This window comes from Astatotilapia calliptera, chromosome 12 (genome assembly GCF_964374335.1).
Source record: "Astatotilapia calliptera chromosome 12, fAstCal68.1, whole genome shotgun sequence".
Lineage (NCBI taxonomy): Eukaryota > Metazoa > Chordata > Actinopteri > Cichliformes > Cichlidae > Astatotilapia > Astatotilapia calliptera.
In genome coordinates this window covers 17,604,744-17,631,218 of record NC_137433.1, presented here as the reverse complement: position 1 = coordinate 17,631,218, position 26,475 = coordinate 17,604,744, and the positions used below count along the sequence as shown (strand labels likewise).

The window sequence follows — 26,475 nt, the reverse complement described above, 5'->3', positions numbered from 1 at the left end:
CAGATAGCTGGATATTTCATAACAGAAAAACACCGGAGTTAAGTGGGATTTGAGATCACAAACGATGAAATGATTATGATCACGATAAGTTATCAGACATCCAGCTTTCTCATTTTAGAGAGAAATTATGTGTTACAGATTGTTGGTGAAATGTTTACAAAGAATAGCTAGAGACGATGATGACGATAATAACGAGTCATTAGGATTTTGATGCATTACCAGAGCTCTGAAGAAGTCCATAAGCTCTTGATGTCCTTGGGTAACAGGCCTCACACTCTGTTGTGTTTTGAGGGAGAACCACTGCAGCCACTCTGTGGGACTCAGTGGACGCTCTGCTGTGCGGGAGTCTCCTATTTTAGCCTGGAGTTCCTTCAGCTGCTGTTCAATGCTGAGCACAAAAAAAGATATATTACAGAAATCAGAGAGCTAAGGACTATAAAACCATACAGAGGTTCCAAGTACAAGAATAAAACACATACCAAAGTAACCTTAACCTTAGTAAATTTAAGACATTGGATGGAAAGTAGATTTTAACCAGCAAAACAGAAAGAAATGAAATAGATTTTTAAAAACGCAACCTCATAAATTCAATTTTGTCTCAAATTTGTGACTGGACAAAATGTTACAGTCAAGATCATCTGGGAAGGAGCCTTCAATTTCACAGGTGACTTTTGAGACATTTAAACAAAAACAATCATTGAACCATACTCAAAAGCTGGTGCTACACCATAAGCACACAGGAACAATGCATAAAATATGTCAACGCAGCAGTGATACAAACAAAAAGACTCGGTGATAAAAATACACACGGACCTACACAGCACGTCACATTTGGCTCTCCCTCACTCCTATTCAGTGTCTCTGCTGTGAGAAGACACATACAGAAGCATCAACAGTAATGAACACAGACATCGATATATCAGTGTGCAAGTGTGTGCTAAGCATCTGGTGTGAAGTGGCATTACAGACATTGGCAGGCATCTGAGGCACACAGTTCTTGCAATCTCATGTCTTACTTGTTCCCTTGACACACACACACATACACAAACACACACACACACACACACACACAGACAAACACACACACACACATCGCTCTTTTGATTTTAACAGACGGCATCAGCTATTCAGTTTCCTCTTTAATGTGACGGATTAGAAATGACATCTTTGGGCTCGACATGTTTAGTCATTTCCATGCAAATCAATGCATATATATCTGGGTATGTAAGACGGTGCATGCATGTGTGTGCATGTGTGTGCGTACAACTACATACCTGCATAATTAAGCATGTATGCTGTTGTGAATGCCACTATTGTGTTCATTTTTGATTGTGTATTCATAGTTGAGCTTGTGCTCAAGGCTTTGTGAATGTATGTAGTAGTGCATATAGTGATAGTAGAGCTTGAACAAATCATCTGGAAGTCCACTAGCTGACGAAAAAAAAAATCAAGTAAGAAATTCATATAAAGAAAAAAAAGTATGAATCACAGGGTTGATGATTAAATAATGGCATATCTTGGTGTCAATGTAATTACTTTGGGACTTTTGAGAGGTAAATTTGAAATGCATGACAATGTGATCTAGTACTTCCCGTGCCATAAAAGATAAATATTCAAATAGTGAAACAAGTAAAAAAATAAATATATTTTTTGCACACCTATACTTCTGTCTCTCAGACATGTGCACATATGCTTGTATGTGTGTTAGTATACATGACACAAAGCCAAAGTGCAATTTCCCCATCAGACAGCTCAGCTCATCCCCTATCGGGGACTATAAAGTGCCTCCTGCCCGCTCCTGGGCCACGAACACATCCAGATGTCTTACAATGGCAACACATTAAATAACCGTTCAATCTGACACATTTTCGTTTCAGAGGGGAAAAACGCAAGGGGATAAAATGTTATAGACTGTTACAAACTGCCATCCTGTAGATTGAAAGCTGCCTGATGATACTGTTCTCGCTCTCGTTAACTACCTTCCTCTCGCATTCTTTTCGTCTTTAGGCAGGCCAGATGATGCATCTCACTTTATTCTCTTGACACCAATGTGCCCACTGACAGAAACCCTGATTATAAAGTGCCGTTTTTGTATGTTTATAGAGATTTGATACCAGAAAATACTTGCTACACATATGTAGAACTGTCAGTTCTACATATGTGTAGCAAGTCTTTCACCTTACCATGTGTCTGTATGTGTGATTTTCTATTTCTGCCTTTCTAGGTACGCTTACTCCATAGGAAAAACATTGCCTTGTGACAGATTGTGAGTGCTGCAATTCTTCACTACATTTGCCCAAAGCTCACTGGTTGTAAAACACAGCTTCAGCAAGGTCCAAGCAAAACTCCGAACTGCCCATGGCGCTGTGTGTAAAATTAGTATACATCACTTTAAACAACACAATGGAGTGCTGAAATGCTGGTTTGTTTGTGCGAGACCTCTGGCTTTTCTTTCTCAAGGGAAAATATAGCAGTGAGTTCCTGATAAGCAGCAGTTCTGGATACAGTGGACTCCAAAGAACAACCCTTTACTTTTCTCTGTTTTAAATAACTCTCGGAACAGTTGCTGTAGATTAAATGGCTTCAGAGAGCATTGTATGTGTGTTTATGGTAAGTCATAAACATGGATGTTCATTCAGGGCTCCCCATCAGGACTTCAACATAGACAGAAGGTTTCAAATGGCTGTCCATCTGTGGCTCACTGCTCACCAACTCTCCAGTTCATGTAACACAAAAATGTAAGTAGACTGAACTTTCTACTTAGATAGCCTTGGACTCGTTCTTGCTATACACATGCAGTATATATCAGTGCGATTGACAGACATGTTTGACCAATATAAGGCCATAGACTGAGACAGGGGGGGAATTGCTCTAAGGCTTCAAGTTTTCCCCAGTTCCACTCTTCATCACCTCACTCTTGCCTTCACCCAAGAAAAGCATGCTCTAATAGCTACAGCAAATACACCTGCTCTCCGGGTACATTTTCAAGGCTTGACTCCATAGCCTTTTTCTCTCTCCATTTCTACTTTTTCTTTTCTCTCCCCTCAACACTCTTACTTTCCTAATTTTTTTTCTTTACTTTCGCCTTTCAATTACCCCTCCTTAAGGCCTTGTGCTCTAAGTCATAAAGTCAATGTGGATGGTCTGTGTCAAGAAGTCCATCCAGCTTTCTACAATGTGATGACCTTTTGGCCGCTGGTGTGAATGCTACCTGCAGCCTAATCAACTTGGCAGGATTAGCTCCAAACCTGATGACTTCCACTGCCGGCAGCTTGGACGGTGAGGAAAGAGACAGAAAGAGTATGAGAGAAGAGGAAGGCAGAAATGGGTAGAAAACAGAGAAGTCACAGAAAATAAAACCACTCAACCATCTGTGTAAAGACAACAATGGACGAACCCTTAATGGCAAAAACGCCAGAGCAGAACTCAACAAAAGACCCTGAGAATGAGAAAGGAGGCAGAGGAAACTAGGAGGAAAGAATTCTTTAGGCCTCTTGACAAATATGTCAATCATCTTACCCTAACTGACAGACACACACACACACACACACACACACACACACACACACACACACACACACACACACACACACACACACACCGTTACTGCTGAAGTGAAATTTAATTGTTTTTCAGTCTAGTTCAGGGAGATCAACACCCGCCAACCTTCACCACCGCTGAGAGAGAAAGGGAGCAACTGGAGGTCTTTTATTAGATATGATGGCACATTTCACAGCTCCGTGACTTACAGAAACCCAATCCCGCGATTAGTCAGCGCTTTGACGTTATCTTAAGTTTCTTGTCAGAATTAATTTAGTGTGGGTGGGCTGCTGTGGGGCCGTCTGTCTGTCGTGCTCCGCTCCCCTCCGTTTGCCTACAGGAGGTGGGGGATGGAGACAACGGGGGCAGGAAGATCCCTTTCAAATAAGCCCCAGCTCCAGTCAGTGCCAAACCAGCCGCCTGAGAACTAAATATCTCCCCCATCAAAGGAGCCTATTCTGTAAGGGGAAAAGGAGTGAATGAGCTTGAATGAACAGGCTGAAAACGAATCCCGTCTTGGCCCAGTCTGTTGCCCACTTAGTGTTTTCAGCCGTCATCCCCCAAGACACACAGCCTACCCATGATACCGGAGAACTGATATAGGTGATATACTAACTTAACACACGTGTCACACAGAGCTTAACACAAAATCAACGACATACATTGAGGACTAGTATTTTTGTTCACTGAAAAGGAACGTTGCACGATATTCTACTGTGGCACGTTTTCAGTTTCTTTGGTATGCACACGCATTGAAAATCACACACACACCAAGAATTAAATGTAAAAGTATTGATACTCTACCCTGATCAAGATTGGCAAGCGATTAGTGAGAGTCATTTGCCTTGCCCGTGTGAAACTAGAGGCCTGTCTGGAGTCTCAGTGCTTGTGCTGACACTTCATTAGAGGTCTTTTCCTGGTGGCCTGCTCCATCCGGCAACACACACCCACCCCTTCACTGTCCCATCTGATGAAAACTAATGGATTACAGCATTTCAATTTGGGGGAGCCAGCTCTGTTGTCAGCCTATCTTACTCTCCTTCAATTAAACAGCAGCTCTTAGGCAAATCTCTGACATCTGAGAACTGGGAACAAGCCAGTCATTCTGACCCATACATGGGCTGAAGTCCTTCAAGGGTGAAGGCAGCTCTGTTTCCTCTGCCTCCCAATTTTCCTTTCCTTTCCTCCACTTCCGCAATTTGTCTCAGACACTGATAAATCAATTAGGCAGCAGGTGAGTGAGCTTTGGATGTATGTGTAGGTGTGTATACGTCTGCAGCCCACCCAGGTTAAAGGCAAACGAGAGGCCTTGCGAGATTTTATTTGCCTGGATGCGTCCCGACAGAAAACGAGTAGTCTCGGAGGAAGTTGGCTGCAGTCTTGCAGAGATACTGACCAGTGGTCCCCCACGGCGAGAGGAGGATTGCCTTATTTTTAGCCCCATTCTCCATTATCTGGACGCTTTGTTCTCATAATGGTTATCCCTCTCCCATCTGCAGGAACACAAAATAACCCTTTAATGCTTAGAAAGCAGAAAAATGGCCCGGCCTTCTGTAATAAGCCTTGAATTACCTACCCAAGGGTTTTCGTTTCAAGATGTGGAATCTTCAATTATTATGTTCCCATTTAGAAGGAGGAAGGAAAGAAAAAGAGAAAAGGGGAGGGAGGCAGCGAGAGAGAGTGAAGAAGGGATGAGTCCCAGACACTAATGGTGCCAGAGTGAGGCTTTGTTCACTTGCTACATTTAGCCTGTCCTTCATCATCTGCCCTCAGCCTCACAACACTACAAACGATAAAAGACCTGAAATATAGATTTCTCTTATTTTTCTCTTCCCCGTGTCTCACTTTTTAACAATCTACTTGTACTCCCTAACTATACGGATCTGTAATAAATGACTGATACCTATATTTCACTCCTCAGTGCATAAAAGAAAAAAACAACCTGGGAATGCATTTCTGCCATATATGATGACCAGACTGCTCTTACTGTATAATTAAGAAGAATTTATAAAACAAACCTGAATTTTTGGAGAAGATATAAACTTTGAAAGGTGTCCCTTAATAGAATGATCCCCTCAATAATGAACAGAGACAGAATTAAAATGTTAGAAACTATATCATTTAATTTGACAAAGACATCGCATCCAGTAGTCACAAACCACATTTACATGTGTTATTAGAGTATCTAATTAAAACTGAATCAGAAAGCAAGTTACAATACAGTGGTGCATCTTGGTCAGATTTAATTCCCGACTACAAAGTAATAAGACAATCATTATCAGCTCTCGTTTTTTTCCTGTTCTGTTGTGTGAATTATTTACTTTAGTTTCACAGTTGTAATCAGAGTGTGGATTTAATTACTGTATTTAAGATTCGAGAACACGCAGCCACACTGATAATCTGTCATTTAACTCCTCCACACGGCTGCCACTGTTTACCAATCTTGCAACAGATGCTGCGTTATACATCTGTGTATATAACCACAAAATCTGATTTTGTTGCAACCAGCTAAAACATACACACAGACAAGCACAGACACAAACACGCACACAACTGTGATCTTTTAATGGGAGGTATTTTAGAGGCAGAGATTTCTGCATTAGCACGCAGCCACTGAATCCTTTTACCATCCCCCCCTTCAAGTATTAAACGGTGTAAAATGTCTAGTAAAAATATGAAACAGACAGGTTAGAGTGTAATAAGATGAAGAAAAAAACGCCATCACAGGAAACACTGTCATAAACCATGTGATGTTGAGTTGTGCCCATAACCAGTTTGAGTCTCCACTACTGCTTTCTTATCTGTGCAGCCAACATGCATGCAATCAGAAAAAAACAATCCCACCTTAAGTATAAGGCAGTCATTAATAACTGAACATTAGAGATTTGAGAGATCAACTTCTGCATATAATCCTATGAAAAGTAAGTACACCTTATAGTTCAGTAGCTTATAAAACCAACTTGAGCAGCGTTAACGTCAAGTAATCCTTTTGTGTCATTTTCAGTCATTAGGCCTGCATTTGTTCATAACAGTGTTCGAGTCAGGTTGAGGTCTGGGCTTGGGCCATTGCAACACGTTGATTCTTCTGTTTTTCAGCCATTCTGTAGTAGACTTGCTGGTGTGCTTGTGACCATTGTCCTGCTGCATGACCCAATTTGGGCCAAGCCTTAGCTGTCAGACAGATGGCCTCAAATGTGACTCAATAATATTTTGGTATACAGGGAAATTCACTGATGACTCAATGACTGCAAGGTGCCCAGACATGACTACAAAACAAACCAGTTGGTATGTTGTGTTTGTACTGACATGCTCTGTTGGTGTTTTTTTCCAAACGTGGCACTGTGTTATATCAAAGGCCATTGCTCCAGAAGTCTAGCAGTTTGTTCAGATGCAACTTTGCAACCTAAGGTGTGCTAGCATGTTCTCTTTAGAGAGAAGAGTCTTTCTCTTGGTGATCTTTCCAAACGAGCCATGCTTGTTAGGTCTTTTTTTTTTTTTTTTTAAATTGTAGTATCATGGACTTTAACATTAAACATGCTAACTGAGGACTGTAGAGTCTGAGATATAGCTTCTTCTGAGCATTGCATCATCTGAACACGGCAATTTGCGGGGACACTAAGTTCTGGGAAGACTTTGGCATTGTTTTAATACACACCTTACAAGACCTCAGCTTTTATAAAATTATCGAACACCCTTAACTAGAGGCACCTGCCGCTACTTACTTAATTCATACTGTTTTAGCATTTTGTCACAGAACTGTATAGAGCCTTGTGAAAACATTGTTTTTCACATGAATATATGTGAAAAACATTCAATATCTGAAGTACTGTTATCAATCAAAACTTCACAAAAAATACTTTACTGCGGTGCTTTTTTTATTGTAATACTAATCTGACCACTATATAGCACTGGGTTTCCTGCACTTCACCTGCCATCCACAGAAAGAAAAGGAACGCTTCACAGAAAATAATCCATCACAAATAAACCAACTTAAAATGTCACTGTTATTATTATCTGGGGTGACAAAAAGGGGTGTAAAGTGTCTGGGTGATGTGAAATTCACAACATATGTTTGCGGCGATAAAGATCAGGAAACTATATCAAGTCGAGCCCTCTGCGACTCTGACTCACCTGTTGGCATTGAGATTGAGCTTCTCCTCTGTGTCTTTCATAAGCTGTTCAAGGTCCAGATCACTGGAAACACCTGGAACCAGCAGCTCCACAAAGGCATGATCTTCAGCAAAGTCCTCTGGCCACTCCATAGTGCTCTGTGAGATAGGGAAAGCGTTCTTTATCACCACATCATATGTTTACCAGTGTACACACCCCACTTTCTTTCTGTCCCTTTTCTCTTTCTATTCCTCTGCCTTCTTCTCCGGTCTTTCAGCAACCTGGCCTTTACCCGGCATCATACTCACTCGGAGAATAATTTTAATAAATAGATAAATAAATAAAATTTTAAAAGACTAACAAAAGGGCCTATAGGGAGTCGACAAAACATTCAGACTATGATTCTGCTTGATAAACTGTCCCATAGGACAGGTTATGTAAAAAAAGAAAAAGATCTGCACCAGGTTATAAAACAAAATAAGGCACAAGGCTTCACTGGTGTCAGGATTGAATCAGCAGTGTAGATTGACATCAATCAACCGCATGATCTAGAGTGTTGTATCAATGCAGATGTTCGAGAAGCGGCGCACACATTCTGTACACCCAGCGCAGACTTTCATGTGATCTAATTTGAAATTTCCTCAAACAGAAGTCTTATTAAGAGGCTCAAATCAATTTCACCTGAAACACCTGAAACAAGGGGAAGTCTGTTATCAACAAGAAACAGCCCCCCCTCCCTTTTTTCTCAGAAAAATCATTTGCAGTTGGAGGGCTCCTGATCAAAATGCATTGCCTGAGCCTAAAACCATTTCCACCTACTGACACTACAGTAAGTTAGCAGAGGAAAAAAAGAACAAATAAATAAACAATGAGGTGAGATGCTCTTCAGTCAAGGCTTTAAATAAACAACTCATCTCCTATGGTCTCTCCTAGAACTGCGGTGCCACCCTCCCACCCCCCACCTCCACCCTGTGGTGCTTAATGCTCATGCTAACAGCCAATCCCACGGTAGTGCCGCACTGCTGGGTCTCATATCAACATTGTCATCAGCACGAGTCAAGTGGAAGGTAATGGAGAGTGTCTGTGTCAATTTGGCTTTCTCACACTCCGCCTCTCGCCCCGTCCTCGTCATCTGCTCTGATTTTAATAATCCCTGTCAAACTCCAAACAGCTCCCTGCACTCCGCTCTGCGTCTTCGCTGCTGCGTACAGTCTATGCCACTCTCCCTGACAGAGTAGACAGGAAGCTCAACATTCATTTAGCCTGCACAAAGGGAGGCCTGTCCAGCTGGACAAATATTATTTTCCTCTGCTGACAGCCTCACCAGTTAAGCTTGTCCTTTATTATTTCTCCCTCTCTTCTTCTCTCTTACTGCTTCCCCTCATCATCACGCTCCCTCTGCGCCACTGACTGAGAGGGGGGTCTATGCCCAGTCACTGCTAAAAGAGAAAAGGATTTTCAATCCACGGATTAGGAACTCAACATTGTAATTATATAGACTGAGCAAGATAGTGTGTGTATGTGAGTGAATTTGAATAGTTTCTTTGTGTGTTTGCGCTTTCTACACTACCGTGCTTCCTTTCAGGTGCTAAAAGGATAGACAGACAGATGGACAGAGGGTCTGAATGTCCTCACTTTATGTCTGCTGGGTGTCTACCTCCTGTTCTGCCATTATATCATCTGTTATCTTAAGCGTGAGTGTGTACATGTAGGTGTGTGTGTGTGTGTTAGGATTCACCAGGCATCACACAGGGCCTCATTAGTACTATACTTTAAATCATCCAGTCTCCATTGTCTTGTCATTAGCTCTTTAGAAAGCAGATGTTGGAGGAGCCCCTGTGTGTTTCACAGCATTGCAACAGGGACAACAGGGCCAAGCAATGAAATGCTGCCTGCTCGAGACATCAAATCCACAGCTATTAGACCAGGATAGGAAACGCACTCTCCCTCTCTCTCTCTCTCTCTCTCTCACACACACATCACTGTCCAATCTCTCTTGTTGCTGCTTGTCTAACCCAGCTAGGCTAACACACAGGCCCATTTACAGTAATGAGTTTGTCCTGAAATATTTAGCAGCGTATCCCCAGGCTGACGCTTTAAAACCACTTAGAGCATGTCAAGTTAAAGTCAACATTATTTTAAAGAGGGTACCTAACAGTCTGCTTTAAAGGAAACATAATAAATTAAACAGGTGCATAATCTAAGATCACAATGGTGCTGAGAACTATCTCATTAATACCCAGAGGAGGCCACTGCTTCACTGTTACAGTGCAACCAACTGGCCCTCTACATTACTTGGATTTTGACTCATGATCTTGACTGGCTACTTTATCACTGGCTTTGTAAGAGGCACAACTCTTGTAAAAATGTATCGGTCACTTTTGTCTTTGCTTTGGAAAATATGTGGATATAATATCTTCCTAAAATATGCTGTGTTAAACCATCCAGATTTCAGAACGCAACAACTTTTTCCTCAACCTAAAAAATGCCTATGTGATTAGCCTACACAGAGGGAATGAATAATACATGACTTCCCAATCTCCTCGACAACCAAATATTACTTGTTTTTGTTGTTGTTTTGTTGAGTAGTTACCATCATTCAGCAGTATTAAAGTACCCTGAGCAATGAGTCAATTACAACCCTTTAAAAAAAAAAAGACAATATTGTGACACTGGAGCAGATCATATATCTTAGCTTATTGCAAATGCCATGAGTTCAGCAAACTTAAATACTCCGATCCTAAAGATGCATTTAGTGCACATGCACAAAAAGACTGAATGTTGGAAAATGATTACTGTACAGAGGATAAAAATGAGACAAAAGTAAATAAATTAATATGATTTAAACTGGATGAATGCAAATGATTAAAACTGGTTGATATATGTTGCAGTAAAAAAAAACAAACAAACATGGAAAATCATTTCCTTTGAGAGGTTAGTACTAGAAATTGCTTTTGCTTTTACACCACTTTTAACTCATAGATAAATGATCATTTATCAGAATTATTGTTGATTACGTTTTCCAATGTCAGTTTGTCAACTTGGGCTCCAATAAAACCTGGTTCTAACTGATAGAAGCTGGATCATCATGGTTTACTCCCTTAAACATACCCAGGGTCGCACATCTGTAAATCCCTAATAAACTGGGTCCCACCTCAGAAGCTGAGAGAAGTGTAATAAAAGATGAAACCCACTGGGCCAGCTTCCTCCTTTAAAAGGTCTGGAAGCGACTCAGAAAAGTGGCTGTCAGACTTAAGAAAAAAAGGCATGTAATGACAATCTTCAGATGGAGAAAATGAACTGAAAAAAATGATGATGATGATGATGATGATGATGATGATGATGATTATTACTATTACCTCCCCTAAAGAGGTTTTTTTTTTTTTGGTAGCATTTGCAAGCCCAGGTCATTCTGTCTGTAAACACGGCAGTTTGAAAAGTTTTGTATGAATCCTGATTAAACTTTGCAGTGTTGTAGAGTTGAGTCATGTTAACAATCTATTAAAATTTGGCTTACATTCACCAAGGTCCTCAAGGTCAACTTAATGATTCACTGGTTGAAAATTGACAAAAAGCCTTATAACTTATATAAGGCTTTATATAAATTATAATCCTTACAAGTGTTGTGTGTATCGTAAATCTATAGAAATTACAACATAAAGATTTAAAATATCACGTTACATTTGACTGCTGACCTCTCCTTCAAGGTCAATAGACTGATCTGAAGGTAAACATTATATTGCTATACAGAGCTATTTAAAATGGTTTCTTAGTGCCATTGATTGAATTGACAACATAATATAAAAAAAAAAAAATTAGGGAATGATATACGGGGATTCTAAATATCAAGTTACTTTGGACCTCTGACCTCTTCTTCAACATCAAATAAGGTCAAACTTTCAATGTCTTTTATCTCTATAATCATGCTTAAAATTCTGCTCTCTTTGTGGGTATTGGCAGCATTTAGGAAATGATACTGAATATCACATTATAGTTTGCATTCAATATCATGTCACATTTGACCTCTGATAATAATAATAATAATAATAACAACAATAATGATAATAACTGCTGTTCTGGATCCCAACAAAAACACTATTCAGTGCATTATAAATCATATAAAGCATATTTTATTCCCAGTAGAAAACAGGAAATAACACGTGTTTAAACTGGTCTAATGTACAATTTACAAGTTAATTTTGAATTAGATGGCAAAAATCTCTTTAAAAAAAAAAAAGTTGGGATGGGGGCAACAAAAGGCTACCAAAGTAAATGATATTAAAAGGAAAAAAGAAAATTTGCAACCAGCTTGGTTAACTGGTGACAGTTCAGTAACATGAATGGGTATAAAATGAACATCGGAGAGAAGCAGTGTCTCTCAGAAGATGAGCAGAAATTCACCAATCTGCAAAGAACTCTGTGTACAAATTGTGAAGTTTTAGAGAACTGTTCCTCGGATGCCACTTTAGCTCAGTGGGTGAGCAGGTGACCACATGCCAACTCACTGGAGTGCTGGGCACAGGTCCAAGTTTGAGTCCAACCTGTGCACCGTGTCCTAACCCTCTCTCTCTCTCTACTTTCCTGTTTATCTTCACTACTCCACAACCCAATACTTTAATGCCCAAAAAAGAACAATGTTAACTGCAAAGGTATGTCTGCTGTTATGAGGTGCATTAGTACCTATAGAATTGGCAGCTTACACATCTAGAAAGGCACCATTAATTCTGAAAGGTAAATACACATTTTAGACCAACATATGTCCCAAACCCTAACCCCAAGAAAACCACATACTGCAGATATGACATCAACAACATGACTTCATAATAGAAGAATCTGGGTGCCGAACTGCCTGCGGACCAGGCCTTTCAGCAACTGAAAACATTTGGCATATAATGAAATAAAAAAAATACAAGAAAGAAGACTGTTGAGCCAGAATTCTCTGTCAGATAAGAATGGGACAACATTCCGCTCCCAAAAGTCCAGCATCTCTCATCATTTCCCAAACATTTATGGACTGTTGTTAAAAGAAGAGGGGATGCTACAAATGAACATGACCATGTACCAAATTTGTCTGAAATGTGTTGATGTCATCAAATTCAAACTGACCTTTTCGTTCTTCTTTAAATGATACATTTCTCAGTTTCACATTTGATATGTTTTCTATGCTCTTTCATAAAACAAAAATGTGGGTTTATGTGATTTACAAATCTTTCCATTCTGTTTTTTATTGACATTTCACACAGTTTTCCGATTGTTTAGTTTGGGTTTGTAAATGTTACAAGACTCATTTCCAGGATTCAACAGATAAAAGAGTTGAGCTGGTTACTGTCACTTGCTCTTTATGGGGGGTGTTTGGCCAAGCACTGACACATTCTGACCTTCCAGATCAGACTTTTTTTTTTTTTACATCCTAATAATTTCATCCATACAACAAAAGAAAAGGAGAAACACCGCCTATCATATCTATAAAACCTCATCTAAAAGCAAAATAAGCACCTGTAACCAGTTATCACACTAAAACCAAACTGTGCCAAGACATTTATCAATTAATGATTCTTCCCCTCGCTATTAATGATAATTTTATGATTACAAAGCAAAGACTTAGCCATATTGTTGTTTTGATAATGAAAGAAAACCACAAAGAATACAGACAGGCCCTGCTGAGACTCTTGACTTTTACCTGCTTGTCGTAGTTCCTGCCATACAGCCACACACAGACCTCTAAGCTCACAGCATGCAAGGAAGTGGTACTGCGTTTGCTTATTTTGACAGTTCATCTGTATCTTTAAAAAGCCGTCTCGTGTGTCGTATAAAACAAAAGAAACCCGAATGAAGCCACTCGACTTACTCAGCGTTGCATGTTATGCGTACCTTACGAAAGCTCTTACTTAATCCATCCGGTGTTAATCCATTACCGGCGGGGAAAATGTGACCGACATCATTTGTAGTCACTTCATGCTGATATCTGTCTGCGACAACTATTTGTAGCTAATAACAAAAACCGAGACAATTCAACAGCCAATAAAAATATAATATTGCATTACTATGACAGGATATCCACCGCTGTCACCAAATGTTGCACTGAGCATTTTATGTACACCGTTTCCCGGGCAGCCGATATGGCAGAAGTCGCATGTCACTTTTATTGGTTATCTATCGATAAAATATCCCCGTTACTCAACCACTGCTGCACAACATCTAGTTATTTTTTGGTGATTTCCGGGGACTGAAAGCGTCCGTGACAACAACCCGGAAGTAGCTCTATGAAAACTTCCGCTCGGTGGAAAATTCCAACTGAGGAATCAAATGGTAGGCAAACGCTTTCGCCTTCGGGAATTAATAGCATAATTTTTACATATCAAAGATGATATTTTATTTAAAACATATATTTAACATATTCTGACGTCTTTTTTAAATCAAGTATATAGCCGTTTGTTATTGAGAATGCATGTTAAAAATGTTAAGATATGAGAGATCCCCCCCTGTCTTTCCAAAACAATTGGATTCCATAAAGCTGCTCAAACTTGCAATTTGGGTGGTGTACTCGCGTGTAATTTTTCTCATTAAACTTATCGTTTGGCCGTTATTTTGAACATTTATCCACACTAAAGCGCGAATGCGCCATGGATTTTTGTTTGGGACGGTTAATGTAGCTTCGGATAAAGTAGCCACACACTGGTCGAAGTTTATTCACGTTGTTGGATGTTTTTGTCAGTGACAAGAGTTTGGCGCGCCCGGGTGTAATTGGAAGTTACCACTGGTGGTATGACCGAGGTACTTGATCAGCTGTGCCATTAAAACAGTTGACATTGCTTATTGAATAGAAAAGAACCAATATTTTTTTCTTGTTAGTTAGTCTACTCTGACGCTGCAAAGCAAATGATATGCCAGCAAGCCTTAGTTAATTATCAACTAAATAAAATTTTGTCACGATCTGTGTAAGTATTGACTTTGTTTGATGAATTTTGTAAACGCTAATATCCTTGATGTGCAGTTTGAACAGTACATTGTTCTTCCTGATGTACCAAGAGTGAAAGCTTATCGTGAAAACGATCTAAGTCATCTAGTCAAACAAGAACTGCAACATTAGATTGGCCAATGAATGATGCGATCTATCTTAACTTATTGTCTCCTACAGTTTAACGAAGTACTTCATTTTGGCTCTTCTTCAATTTCTTCGCGAAGATGGAGACCTGCACACACGTCTTCCAGATTTCTGGGATCAAAATCCGCGAGGAGAAGAGAGTTCTGATCCAGGGAATTCAGCAGCTGGGTGGGAAATACATTGGTGGCTCAGTGAGTAAGATTGAGATCCCTCAGTAGATTTTAGGGAAATGCCACGTGCACTTGTGCCCAAGCTGAAGGGTTGCAGCTTGTGAATGATTTCATTTTTCTTCCTGATGCTTTTAGTCTTTATTCAGTCTATGCGATGTAAGAAAACATAATAGTTAGAGACTAATCATAAACTAAAGTAATGATGACAGTGTTTAGACACCAATCAAAAAGGAAATGCACTTGTTCCTAAAGTAGCTGACTGAATGAATTACTTGCTGTGCTTGCTGTCAATCATTAATTAGTTCTGTGGAAGTCTGTGTTCTGTGTCTTTATCTTGACAGTCCAAGTAAAGTTTTCAATTGTATTTTTATATTTATATATTGCTTTGATTATCCCTCTACACAAATGAGAACAAAACTATTAGTGTATATGTAGAATTTCAATTCAAGTGTTGTTAAACAGCAAGGATCTTTTTTAATACAGCTTTTCCAAGCGTCCTAGTTTTATTTTGGATCTTATTTCACACACAGAACCAAAATTATTGCACAAAACCCCAAAACTATCAGGGTTAAAATTATTAGACCTTTGTGCAGGTCAGTCAATAGCGCTAACTTTGACCTTTGGTTTGCGTCGTCGTTGTGTTGAAAGACGAAGCAGCAAACCAGACCCAGTTCTGCTGCTGACTGCTTAAGGTTTTCTTTCAAAATCTTCATATCCTTTTTTTCATGATTCCTTTCATGGAGATGAGATTCCCACTTCAGGACGCACTGAAGCACACAGCATAATACTCCCACCACCGTGTTTCACTTTGGGGATAGTGTTCTTTGGGTTGTATGTCTCACCCTTCTTTCTCCAAGGATAAGCAGGGTCTCTCTGGCCAAAGAGCCCTGGTTTTGTCTCATCTGACCAAAAGATGTGCTTTCAGCATGTGCAGTCTTTCTGCAAAAGTGGAGTTTTTCCTTAATCTGCAACCTCGCAGTCCATTCTTGTGCAGGTGTCTAATGATTGCCTTCTTTGAGTATACAATTTACAACTTGGCTAAGTCATTCACTAGTCTCTTGGAAGTTGTTCTGGGGTCTTTAGAAACATGGAAACACTGTGATAACTTTGTATCCATCTCCTACTTTGTGCATCAACAATTCTTTTTCTCAAGTCTAAACTGTTTTCTTTCTGTTTTTGTCATGAAGCTCAAACTCTTGCTGAAGTTTTTATACTGTGTGTAAGTTGGAAGGTAGCTCTCGGTTTTCACATGATTTTACAAATTTTGAGCAAAGCTAGTGTAGAAATGCTGTCAAAGAAGCACTAGGGAAATTTCAGACAAAAACTATAAATGTCAAAGGGGAGCTGATTACTTTGCCCTGATTTGCAGCTAAATCAGATGGTACAGCCTAGCATCCTCATCTATTAACTTACATGATAAATGTGAATAAATGAACTGGGGATCCACCTAAAAGTGGAACACTGTTAGTTGCACTGAACATCTGTTGTTGATTTCAAACTGCAACTGTTGCGTTATTGACAAGCTCCACTTACAAAACTGTCTTGTGATGATTACATATAACCACCTTAAACTGCCTTCTTATAGGTATATCAGCACGCTTGCACCCATCTCATAATCCCTCAGGTGTTGTCCAGCGAGAAGTTTTTGGCAGCTTGTGCTGCAGGTGAGTCATGATGGCTGTGAATTTCATGTCAGTGGATCTTTGTTTTCGTTGCTATTTTAGCCTACATACATTTAACGTAGCCATAAAATGCTTCATTGTTTCTTCAGTTTTTTAAGTCCTAGAGGTAACATAACACATTTTATTGAATTTCTTCCCTCTTGCTGCTCGTCTCTTGCTAGGAAAGTGGGTTGTAACTCCCGACTACGTGCTGGACAGTGTTAAGAATGGCTCCTGGCTCGCAGAGGAAATCTATGAGGTGGCCATTTCCACAGGTTCCTCCGCTGCCTTCTACCCTGTCAAACAGTGGAGAGAGAAAGTGGCCAGTGGGAGACTGAAAGGGGCCTTTCAGGGCTGGAGGGTGCTCCTTATGGTCCAAGGGTCCACACGCAGAGCAATGTTCAAACGGTTACAAACCCTTGTTCTCTTTTAACCCATGTTCAAATAAAACGAGTGTCTGGTTAATTAATACATTTTTGGGTTGTTTTTTTTTTTTATTCATTCACAGACTCCTAAAAGCAGGCAGGGCTGAGGTATATCACTGCCCTCCCCCCTCTTATGCCTCTATCACTCATGTCATGGCGAAACCTGTTACAGAATCCTCAAAATCCCACAGTGCTCCTTGTTACCCTGTGAGCCACATAGTCCAGCACCTCTTTGGGGTAAGTCATAAGAATGCATGTTTTAAAAACATATAAAAAATAATAATAATTTAAGCAACATATTTAAAACTGATTATTATTATTAAAATTTTTTTTTTTTTTAATTTTCTTTTGGGGGGGGTGGTGATTTAAATATTTTATATGGTCTTCATTTATATGTGCACATACTAGTCTAATCTTTATTAAACAGTTCATGTTAAAAAAATTATCTTGTAGACTGAAAGCCTATTGTTTGGGGGCCAAAGCAATCATGTGGATATGAATTTCAACATAACAGAAGAGCAAGAGGCTCATCCAGCAGATGTGAAGGAGAATTTCTCTACTCTGGAGGCGGAGCTTAAGACATATATCAAACAAGTGGTGTGTATTTGGGTTTTTTAATTTTTTTTATGAGTGGTTTTGTGTTTTCTTGACATCATTTTCTTTTCTTTCTTTTTGTTGCTTCTAGGGCCAGCCAAGACTGTGCTTCCTTGAATATTTGGGCTACCATGACCCCTATCGTCCCCTGGCTCAGGTAGATGTGCAGACATATCAACCCCCACCCTTGATCACTACTGTACATCTCTACAATAACTATGTGTTTCATCAAGAGGCTCAGGTCATTTAATTTCCTTTATGTCATGCATTTCAATGGAAAGTGACATCTAGAGCAAGGGCGCATCATACCCAGGTCACAATTTAACCACCACTGTCAGCTGATCTGAGAGTTTTGATTGGCAGGCCTATTAACAATACTCTCCACTGTCCTGTCCATACCTTACCCAAGTGGATATTGCTAATAGAAGTGCTCATGTTTTTCCATATGCCATTTACCCATAACAGACAGTCAGAAATGACCCCCAAGAACTTTTAAAGCCCATTCACTTCCTATTTCCATTACCCTTCTGCCCTCAACTCTTTCTGCCATCCATCTCTCTGAGTGCTGTGTTTCCTTCTGCTTTCCATATACCTCTTGAATTTTATCATTGTTCTTGTATTTCTCCAGGCAACAAAAATGGACTTCAGCAATGTTGGCTGCATGATAGAGTGTGGCCTCTTCACTGAAGCCTTGGACTCAATCAGAAGTGGTGTGTACCCAGGCCTCCTGCCACCGGCGCCGCACCTGATCTCCCTCTTAGAATACGCTCAGCAGGTAGGCATTACCATACTGCAGAAACTCCCACCTACTGCTAGTGTAATATCCTCAGGGGCTGCACAAAAGTAGAACTTGCTCTACATTTTTGAGTGTGGATAGCTGGCTTTGAGAGGTCTTTTTATTGGTTTTACTGTCTTTTGATTAAACTGTAATTTAGAGATGTAACATAATTAATTTAGTTATTGTACCTTTTTTTTGATAAGTAATTTTGTCAGTGAAATATCAGATCTCATCACATCCTCACATTTCCATCAAATATTTAACTTTATGTGACCAACAGTTCAAAATCAGAACAAGAGCGTGCACAGTGATAGCAAACAAACAAACATACTGTATTTACTCTGCATCATCCTGGACCAGCTGGAAATAAGTTTTACTAATTACTTTACTTAACTTTTACTTATTTACTTATTTAAAAAGAACAAAACAAAAACTTAAATTATTGTTTGGCTCTAATTACATTCTTGGCATCGTCACATCCATTATTTAAGAAAATAAATAAATTGTAGCTTCACTGAATTTTAAGTCTGTATGTACATCCCCGCATTCAAACCAACTGGAACTCAGTTGCTGTGTGCTGATTATGTCACAGGGTAACGCCACATCTGTCTTCATGAGAAATTTCCAGCAGGTCCTTGATAAACTGCTTATTACCAACCCTCCCTGGATGGCTCCCAAGTCAGTGAAACAGTATTTTACTCAAGTGCTGCAGTGTCCTCGGTGTAAGAAGGGCTTGTGGTCTTTTCTAGAGACAGCCATCAGGTAATTATTCCTGCTAATAATTTTATACTGCAAAAATGAAGAGTAACCATGTGATGTGTAGTGAACAAACACTCTAGTAGGTAGCAGTTGTGGTAATTTTACAAATATTTTATCTTCCAGATATTCTATGTCTAGTGAAGAGACCTGTCACGCACTTCCTGGACCTGGCCTTCCAACATTGTTACACTTCCACTGTTACATCCTGACTCTCTTCCTGAAGATCTTCCAAGGGGAGCTCCACTCACTCACTGCTGGGTAACAGTTTAAATAAACTCAGTTGGAGAAAGAACCATTTTTTATTTATTTATTTTAAATCAATCAGTTTAAATCATCACACATGTCGGGAGAATCATTGCTTGAAGTTGCCCTTTCTGACATGTCCACTTCGACCGTGTTCTCATTATTATATCTCAATATAATTAGAATTTAAATGATTGGTTGGGCACTCACACATCATGCAGGAGGCAGAGCTGCCTTACTCTTACAAGGACTCTGTCGAACACTATAAAGACTTTGTGCTAGATAGCTGGCAGGGTAAAGTCTGTTTAATGTCTGATACAAATGATTAGGACATTTGTGTTCTCACACGCAGCTCCTATGGGTAATGTCTAGTAAAGTTCAGGGTTGCAGTGCATGTGTGAAAACAGCTTTAGAGTTGATTTCTTCTATTCTGTTAGTGCACAAAGCTCATAATCTGTATTGCAAGGACATACGTGTAGAAATTCTTAACAATCACTGTAGTTTAGCTGGAGTTGATACAGTAAGGTTTTTAAGTATTTGGAAAATTACACATAATTTTGCTTCATGCTGCCACAAATGAATCTACATGTGATTGAAGTCCAGACTTTCAGATTTAATTCAAGGTGTTCAGCAATTGAATTCTATTAGCTGTTTAGGAATTACAGCCTTTTTCCTTTTTTTTTTTTTTTTTTTATATTCATAGTTTCCTTTTGTTTTTTTAGTTGTTAATTTTTTTCCTCCAGAGGCTGAAAAGAAATTGAACAAACTAGCTTAATTTCAAATTGATGTTGTTTTTATTAATTATTGGTTTTTTTTAATACTTGGATGAAAATCCTATGTAAACAACGACCACCTGAAGTCTTGAACCCATGAACTTCACCAAATGTTGTTTCCTCCCATGACATGTTCTGCCAGGTCTTTACTGTTTTTCTTAACCAAGGAAAGGATTATGCAATCATCTACCTTAGCTGTCTTCTGTGGTCTTTTAGGACCTTTGGTGCTTCTGAGCTTGTTTTTAAAAATGTACTACACGTAATGTTTTTGCTCCCTCTAAGATTTTTTTTCCTGCTTAATGTAGACTTCTATCACCTGCTGGGGTTAGGTGACAGAAGGGTTAGGTCATTGAATAACGAGGGAACGGGCAACAGGTGCCATGTGACCTTGAAACTGCTTGCCACTCAGTCGTCCAGTTACTTTTAATACCAGGGGGCTATGTATAAAATTTATTGTAGTTCTTATTCAGATAATTAAGTACTTTGGTTGTACCCCCATGAATAAAAGCTGAAAGTCTCTATTTTAATAATTTCTTATTCTTCCTTAGAGAGTTTGTGCAGCTCCAGGGAGCCCCTCCAGCATCAGCATCAGGATCTTTGCTCTATAGAACCTTCTGGACTGTGTGGGAGCGCTCCACCCTCTTGTCCAGTGCTGTAAAACAACTAATGCAGCTTTTGATACAGGCTGCCATGACTGTAATTTACTTTGATATTCTTATTGGATAATGTGCTCAGTCATTCAGAATGTTTTATTTTGATCCATAATTGACAGCAGATTGTAGTCTGACCTCATGACTAAAGTTACTATTGCTCATGGAGCTCGCTAGGTTCAAAATGTTGTTTATCTTTTCTAAAGGAGTACGCCGAGAGGGATGAGAAGCAGAAGTTGCACTTGGCAGACACCCTACTGGATTTCCTGTCTGTGTTGGTGGAGTTTTGGTGTCAGCAGCATTTCAAATTAAACCAGACACTAGTGGATAAAGGCCTGAAAGACTTGTCAGAATATCTTGCTGTCATTAGCCAGGGTAAGTGATAAAAACTGAAATTTGAGAACAGGAAGCATATTCAGAAAAACAAAACTTCTGTTATGTAAATTCTGTCCTAAGTTCAAAGTTTGGTTTCTGAATTTCATTTTCTTTTACTTAAAAAGTGGTAGAAGTAGTTTAAGCAGTTTAAAAACTTTATTTAGCAGAATTGTCTCTTTTGTTTATTCGTACGGTTTGACACGAGGTTTTCTTTATTCTAAAACAAAAATCTCTTCTAAAAAGATGCTCTCTTATCTTCTGATTTTCCTCTGTGGTTTTTCCCCATAGATTTATCTCCGAATATTTTGGTAGAACTGGTTATCAGGGTTCGCTCTACCAGGCTTAAGTTGATGGTGGCTGATGCCATATTCAGGAATCTCTGCTGCAGAAATGGATGCACTATGGGAGATGAACCTCTGTCACTCAAGAAAATGGTGCGTTTCTTGTTCCCATGTTTCCCTGTCCTTTATTCCTTGTTCCGTTTGGCAGATTTTGTCATTTCTACTTCTGGTACATTTGTGATCATCTTCCATTTTTACCGGAAACTCTGGAATTCACAGTGGTTTCTTGAGCGTCTGATATAATTGTACACGAAAAAAAAAAATGCTTTTCTCTCTCTTTTCCCCCACTTTAAGTTAGTGTTAGAAGCAAAACACACAGTTGGTCTGCATTAGTTAATGACAGTTTTAATAAACTGGTATAGATTACATTATAGATTACATTTGCCCTTATGTGCCATGAAATGATTTCTGATGTCGTCTAACCAGAATATTATATTGCACTAGAACATCTGGCTTTCTCACTCTCCATTGGTGGCTTTGTGCTTCCTCAATTCCCCAAGGACGCACATATCAACTTGCAGTGTAAAGGCACTGTCTGACCTTGTGTATATCTGTGTGACTTCTGACAGGTGCTTTTCTACCTGCCTGCTCTGGGAAGTTTGGCTCTGAGTCCCAGTGGTACTCGCCTCAGGACTGAGCCCAGCTCACACAGCTGCACTAGTCAGGGGACCGACTGCAGGTCAGTTACACGCAGCTGTCTGTCTGTGCTACCGTTAAGTCCACATTGTGCATTCTCACAAGAGCCTGGAGCAAAACATGGAGGGGCTTACACACAGAGGTGGAGGCTGCACAAATGTCTGGTTTAAAATTCCAGGATGATGTTCAAATGTTTAACTTTGCATAAGCTATAGCACTTCAATGTCTTGTATTAGATTTACATTTTCCAAACTTCTTGAAATGTATTAATTTTTGAAGATGAGCTTAGAGATTCCCAGTGGCAGTGTGTTTAGTTACCTTTTTCATTTTTTTGACTTCAGAAAATTGTGACTATCAATCATATCAATGTCTAGTTGTCTAACCTTGTTTAGAGGCTGCATATCTACTAAAGATATAGCAGAAAGCATGTTGCTAGTAATCTTTTAGCAAAAAATACACATGAAAAGCTGTCACCCTGTAAAGTTGGTTATTGTACCATGTTTGTTGGCTTGTCTGTGTCTAAAATAGCTGATGTAGTCGACCAGCAGTTTTCTGTGCCTCCATTGTCTGGATTCTTCTCACATAGTTCACGGTAGACAGCATAGCATTAGGCCAAACAAGTGAAAATGAACAGATCCTTTGAGAAATGTGAGCGAAAAGGAACAAAGGAACACCTGGTGAAAGGAGAAGTGTGTGGAGGTGAGGAGCAGAGATGCATGAATGGACTAAGGGAAAGCTGGAGACAGACAAATAGAGGTCAGACGGAGTTGGCATGTGATGGGTCGTGCCCAGGTCTGATCCTATCAGTGTGTGCTGGCTGACAGGAGGGGTGCACGGGGAAGTTAAACACACACACACACTGATATGGAGAGGGAGCCGCAGATAGACTTGGGTATCCCATCAGGCCTTTGTGTCTTCCCATACGACCACCAGCTCTCAAGCCCCCCCATCTCTCTTGGTCTACTCCTGCATATTAAATCCCTCTCTAACTGCAAACGCACCCACTTTATCCATACCCCATATCAGACATCTGCTGTTTCACCAGCAGGTAGTTGGCCTGGAAAAGGGCAGGAGTCACCAGGGAGCAGGTTCATGTGAAGGCTACTGGTTCATGCACAGACCAGATCTTCTCTTCCCCTCCATCCCTACTCTGTTTCTACTTTCTGCTTTCCCTGTATTTGCAAGTGGTTTACTTTATTTTGACATAGGCATGTGAAGAAATAAATGAAACAAGGAAAGGAATCTGTGTGGATGAGATAAAGAAATGCCAAAGGGCATGTAAAATCATTTGACCCTAAAAGAAAGAATGAAATCAAAATGACAAAGCCTGTGATGAGCTGAGAACAGAAACCAAGACGGGAAGCTTGTTTTCTGGTTTTCATGGTTAAATTCATGATATTGTACATAGCTGCAGTGATCTTGACAATCTTAATCAATTAACACATTTTATGTTAAAGCGTTTATGCATATGACACACTGCATATTCTATACAATAGCCTACATGATGAAAAACTGCTAAGAAGTAAAAAACAAAACAAGAGGAAAAACACATTATAGATGATATAAAAAATCAGCTATGTTTGTTGTGAGTGCTCAGTCGTAAGACAGGAAGGACTGGTTGGTTCGTGGTCGACCGGGTGAGTTGCCAGCTCTCCTCCCTGCTATCAGTCACCTCTCACTTTCAGAATGCATTAGGCTGTTTTTGATTGACTCAAAGATGTTGTAGTTCTATTTGAGATATTGTGAGCGTGTTTCTTCCGCATCAACAGACAGGCCAGCAACAGGGCATGTGTCCAAGTTACACCAAGCTGACAGGGTGGCTGATTGACCGACTGCTTAGAGGGCCATTTGATTTGCCAGGTGGCTGGTTGCATGGCATGGAGTGCTGTTAGCAGAAGGGAAGCTGTAATTAAACTGTGGTTTTCTTTGTGCTGGCTTAGTCATACTCTTTCCGTTGCTGTAATCGTTTCAGCCCACTTGACTATAGTGTTTTCTTTCTTTCTCTGACCAGACCTCTCTACGAGTCCCAACTTCCAAATATCAGCTAGGGTTTTAAGAAAAGCCTATAAAAGGATCAGCTAGATTCAATAAGATTTTTATAGTGAAGACAGATAAAAAGTAGGGGGGAAGGATTTCTTTTGCTATGATTAGTAAGAAAAATCCCATAAATTGCTTTCTTTCAGCACTTGACCAGCATTTCTGCATTATTTCAATGACTGCTCATACGTTTCTTTAGTGATAGCCTCCAAGGGCACACGCTGCTGCAGGCTCTTGATTGATAGCTGGGCTGCTGTCAGCAGACTGGCCTCCTAAAGTAGACCATGAGGAAAGAAGAGACCGGGGTGTATACAAGCCAAGTACTGTCAACTTCCACTGCCTGTATGGGCAGGGGACACTTGGGTGAAGTGGTTAAATGTGAGCCACCCTCAACATAGACACTGTTATGGAGTCACTTTCTCGCGCGCACTCTCTCACACATGCACACAGAGCTTGTCTCATCTCTTCTCAGCCTTGTCCTTGCTAATAACAAGCAACGTGACAGGACGTGTGTTTCCTCCTCACTGCTGGGAGCTCCTTCCTGGCTTCTGAACAACCCAATTACCAGGGAACAAGCCTCTTCCCTGTAATACGGATGGCACTCCACTTCAATGCAACGCATGCGCATGTGCACATACATATACACACAAGACACCTGTCAGGCTTCACGCAGGCAGATCTTCCATACCTACACACAGGACTAGTGACAGCCCACAGCTATTAGCACGCCACTACTTTGAAGAGGCTTCACTTTCTTTTACTAGTTATTCCTCCTAATGTGCTTGCTCACATTGAATTCTTCGTCTCTGCGTTTGAGGCGTTAAGTGGGAGGAAAAGTGTTTTGGAGACAGGAATAGAGGATTAGTTGTGTGAAGTGTGTGTGTGGCCAACACAGTAGGGGTTTGACAGATATTGTCAGATTTCATATAAGATGATATCGTGCCATGAGGGATTCATTTGCTAATGGCAATTTTCACAGTACAGTGATGCTGGTTCCACTTTCTCCACCACTGGGTCTCCCTGCAGTCATGCTCAAATGGTCAATTGCTCTTGTTTACATGAATCATGGGTAATCACTTTTTTTTTTTTTTTTTTTAAATTTGAAGAAATTTATAAATAGAGCATGTGTGTATTTTCTCATTAACCCTTCTGGGCCACATTCTTTGTCTCCATACAGACCTCAAAACTCTTTGGAGAATGAAACCTGCTCGGAGAAAGAGAACATCCCCAGAGGTTTGAACAGAGTCAACGCAGTAGGTACAGCATGCACCCATTGTTCAAGAGCATAGCTTCACATTTGCAAGGAGTGGACTTTTAATGGACTGATGCACTACAGTAGGTCATCAGGAACATGATAGCGCTGTCATCACTTTCGGTTTAATGAAGAGCACATAATGCATGGCAAAAGTGATTGATTTGCATCGAACCACACTTCCTTCTAGTCAGCTTTATGAGCAGCTTGACTGCATAAGCGGGCCTGCCATGTATGTTTGTGGCAGACTTTGGACCATAATAACGCCTCAGTGCTGTGCCTTCTCTACTTGTTATATCTGCGTTGAAATTCTAGACTGCGCTTTTTGTTTTGTTTTGCTTTTTCGTCATGTCTTTTTCACCTTAAAAAACTGAACAAAAAAACCAAAACCCTAACAGATAAATGGATAAATCGCAGGGACAGAAATAATGGGGGGCAAACACACAAAACAATAACAGATATTAGTACGCACAGTGTGGCTCAGATCTCCATTTTGGAGACATTAAATGCAGCAATTAGGGTAGCACTTTTAAATATACAGCGGCTGCACTGGTGGAACTTCCTGCAATTAGAGGCATGGCACTCTGTGTGAACTCTCGAAGGTGTCAAAGCTCATATCTCCCCCCTCCACCTGATCAGAAAGGCCCTGTGCTGGTGCAAAGGAGGGGTGGAGGGTAAAGGAAAGGGAGTGGGTGTGGGGTTAGGGGGGGTGAAGGCTGAGGCAGGAGACTCAAGGCTGTTGGCATGTGTTGTTTTTCCACTACGTGATCTCTATACCGATGTGGTTGGCATTAATTTTTGATGAACCATCGGCACAGCATACTTCCCTCTCGCCCTCTCATCCCTTCTCGACTCATCCCATTCTCTCCCTCCCTCCCTTCCTTCCTCTCTTTCCGTTACAGGCTTTTCACCCACATATGTAAACTTGCTTTCTTATATTCTGCACATCTTTGCTTTGGAGCATCTGTCTCGCCTTCTGGAACCTCTGTATCTTTGTCACAGTAGCTGAGAGGGGTTGAGGGATTT

General features: G+C 40.2%; 2 protein-coding genes across 8 annotated transcripts in view; one reads left to right on the top strand and one right to left on the bottom strand.

The window, feature by feature from the left end:
* The window catches only part of kiaa0825 (KIAA0825 ortholog), a 116,860-nt gene extending 103,015 nt beyond the window's left edge, over nucleotides 1-13,845 (bottom strand). The window contains exons 1-3 of one of the 3 annotated variants that reach the window (XM_080309074.1): nucleotides 13,522-13,845; nucleotides 7,672-7,808; nucleotides 220-388 (exon numbers count right to left, since the gene is read on the bottom strand). In XM_080309074.1, coding sequence (XP_080165200.1) covers nucleotides 220-388; nucleotides 7,672-7,802 — 300 coding nt within the window. In that variant the 5' untranslated portion in view covers nucleotides 7,803-7,808; nucleotides 13,522-13,845. Of the gene's footprint in view, nucleotides 1-219; nucleotides 389-7,671; nucleotides 7,809-13,330; nucleotides 13,501-13,521 lie in introns of those variants that run through there. The other 2 variants (XM_026188785.2, XM_026188786.2) reach the window with 2 other exon arrangements.
* A 2-nt stretch (nucleotides 13,846-13,847) lies between these two features.
* The window catches only part of slf1 (SMC5/6 complex localization factor 1), a 32,604-nt gene continuing 19,976 nt past the window's right edge, over nucleotides 13,848-26,475 (top strand). Inside the window, exons 1-15 of one of the 5 annotated variants that reach the window (XM_026188793.2) lie at nucleotides 13,848-13,959; nucleotides 14,789-14,946; nucleotides 16,511-16,589; nucleotides 16,769-16,994; nucleotides 17,095-17,248; nucleotides 17,465-17,608; nucleotides 17,697-17,762; nucleotides 18,234-18,380; nucleotides 18,976-19,145; nucleotides 19,266-19,400; nucleotides 20,707-20,854; nucleotides 21,015-21,183; nucleotides 21,472-21,617; nucleotides 22,094-22,203; nucleotides 25,375-25,454. In XM_026188793.2, coding sequence (XP_026044578.2) covers nucleotides 14,836-14,946; nucleotides 16,511-16,589; nucleotides 16,769-16,994; nucleotides 17,095-17,248; nucleotides 17,465-17,608; nucleotides 17,697-17,762; nucleotides 18,234-18,380; nucleotides 18,976-19,145; nucleotides 19,266-19,400; nucleotides 20,707-20,854; nucleotides 21,015-21,183; nucleotides 21,472-21,617; nucleotides 22,094-22,203; nucleotides 25,375-25,454 — 1,885 coding nt within the window. In that variant the 5' untranslated portion in view covers nucleotides 13,848-13,959; nucleotides 14,789-14,835. The other 4 variants (XM_080309081.1, XM_026188797.2, XM_026188792.2 and 1 more) reach the window with 4 other exon arrangements.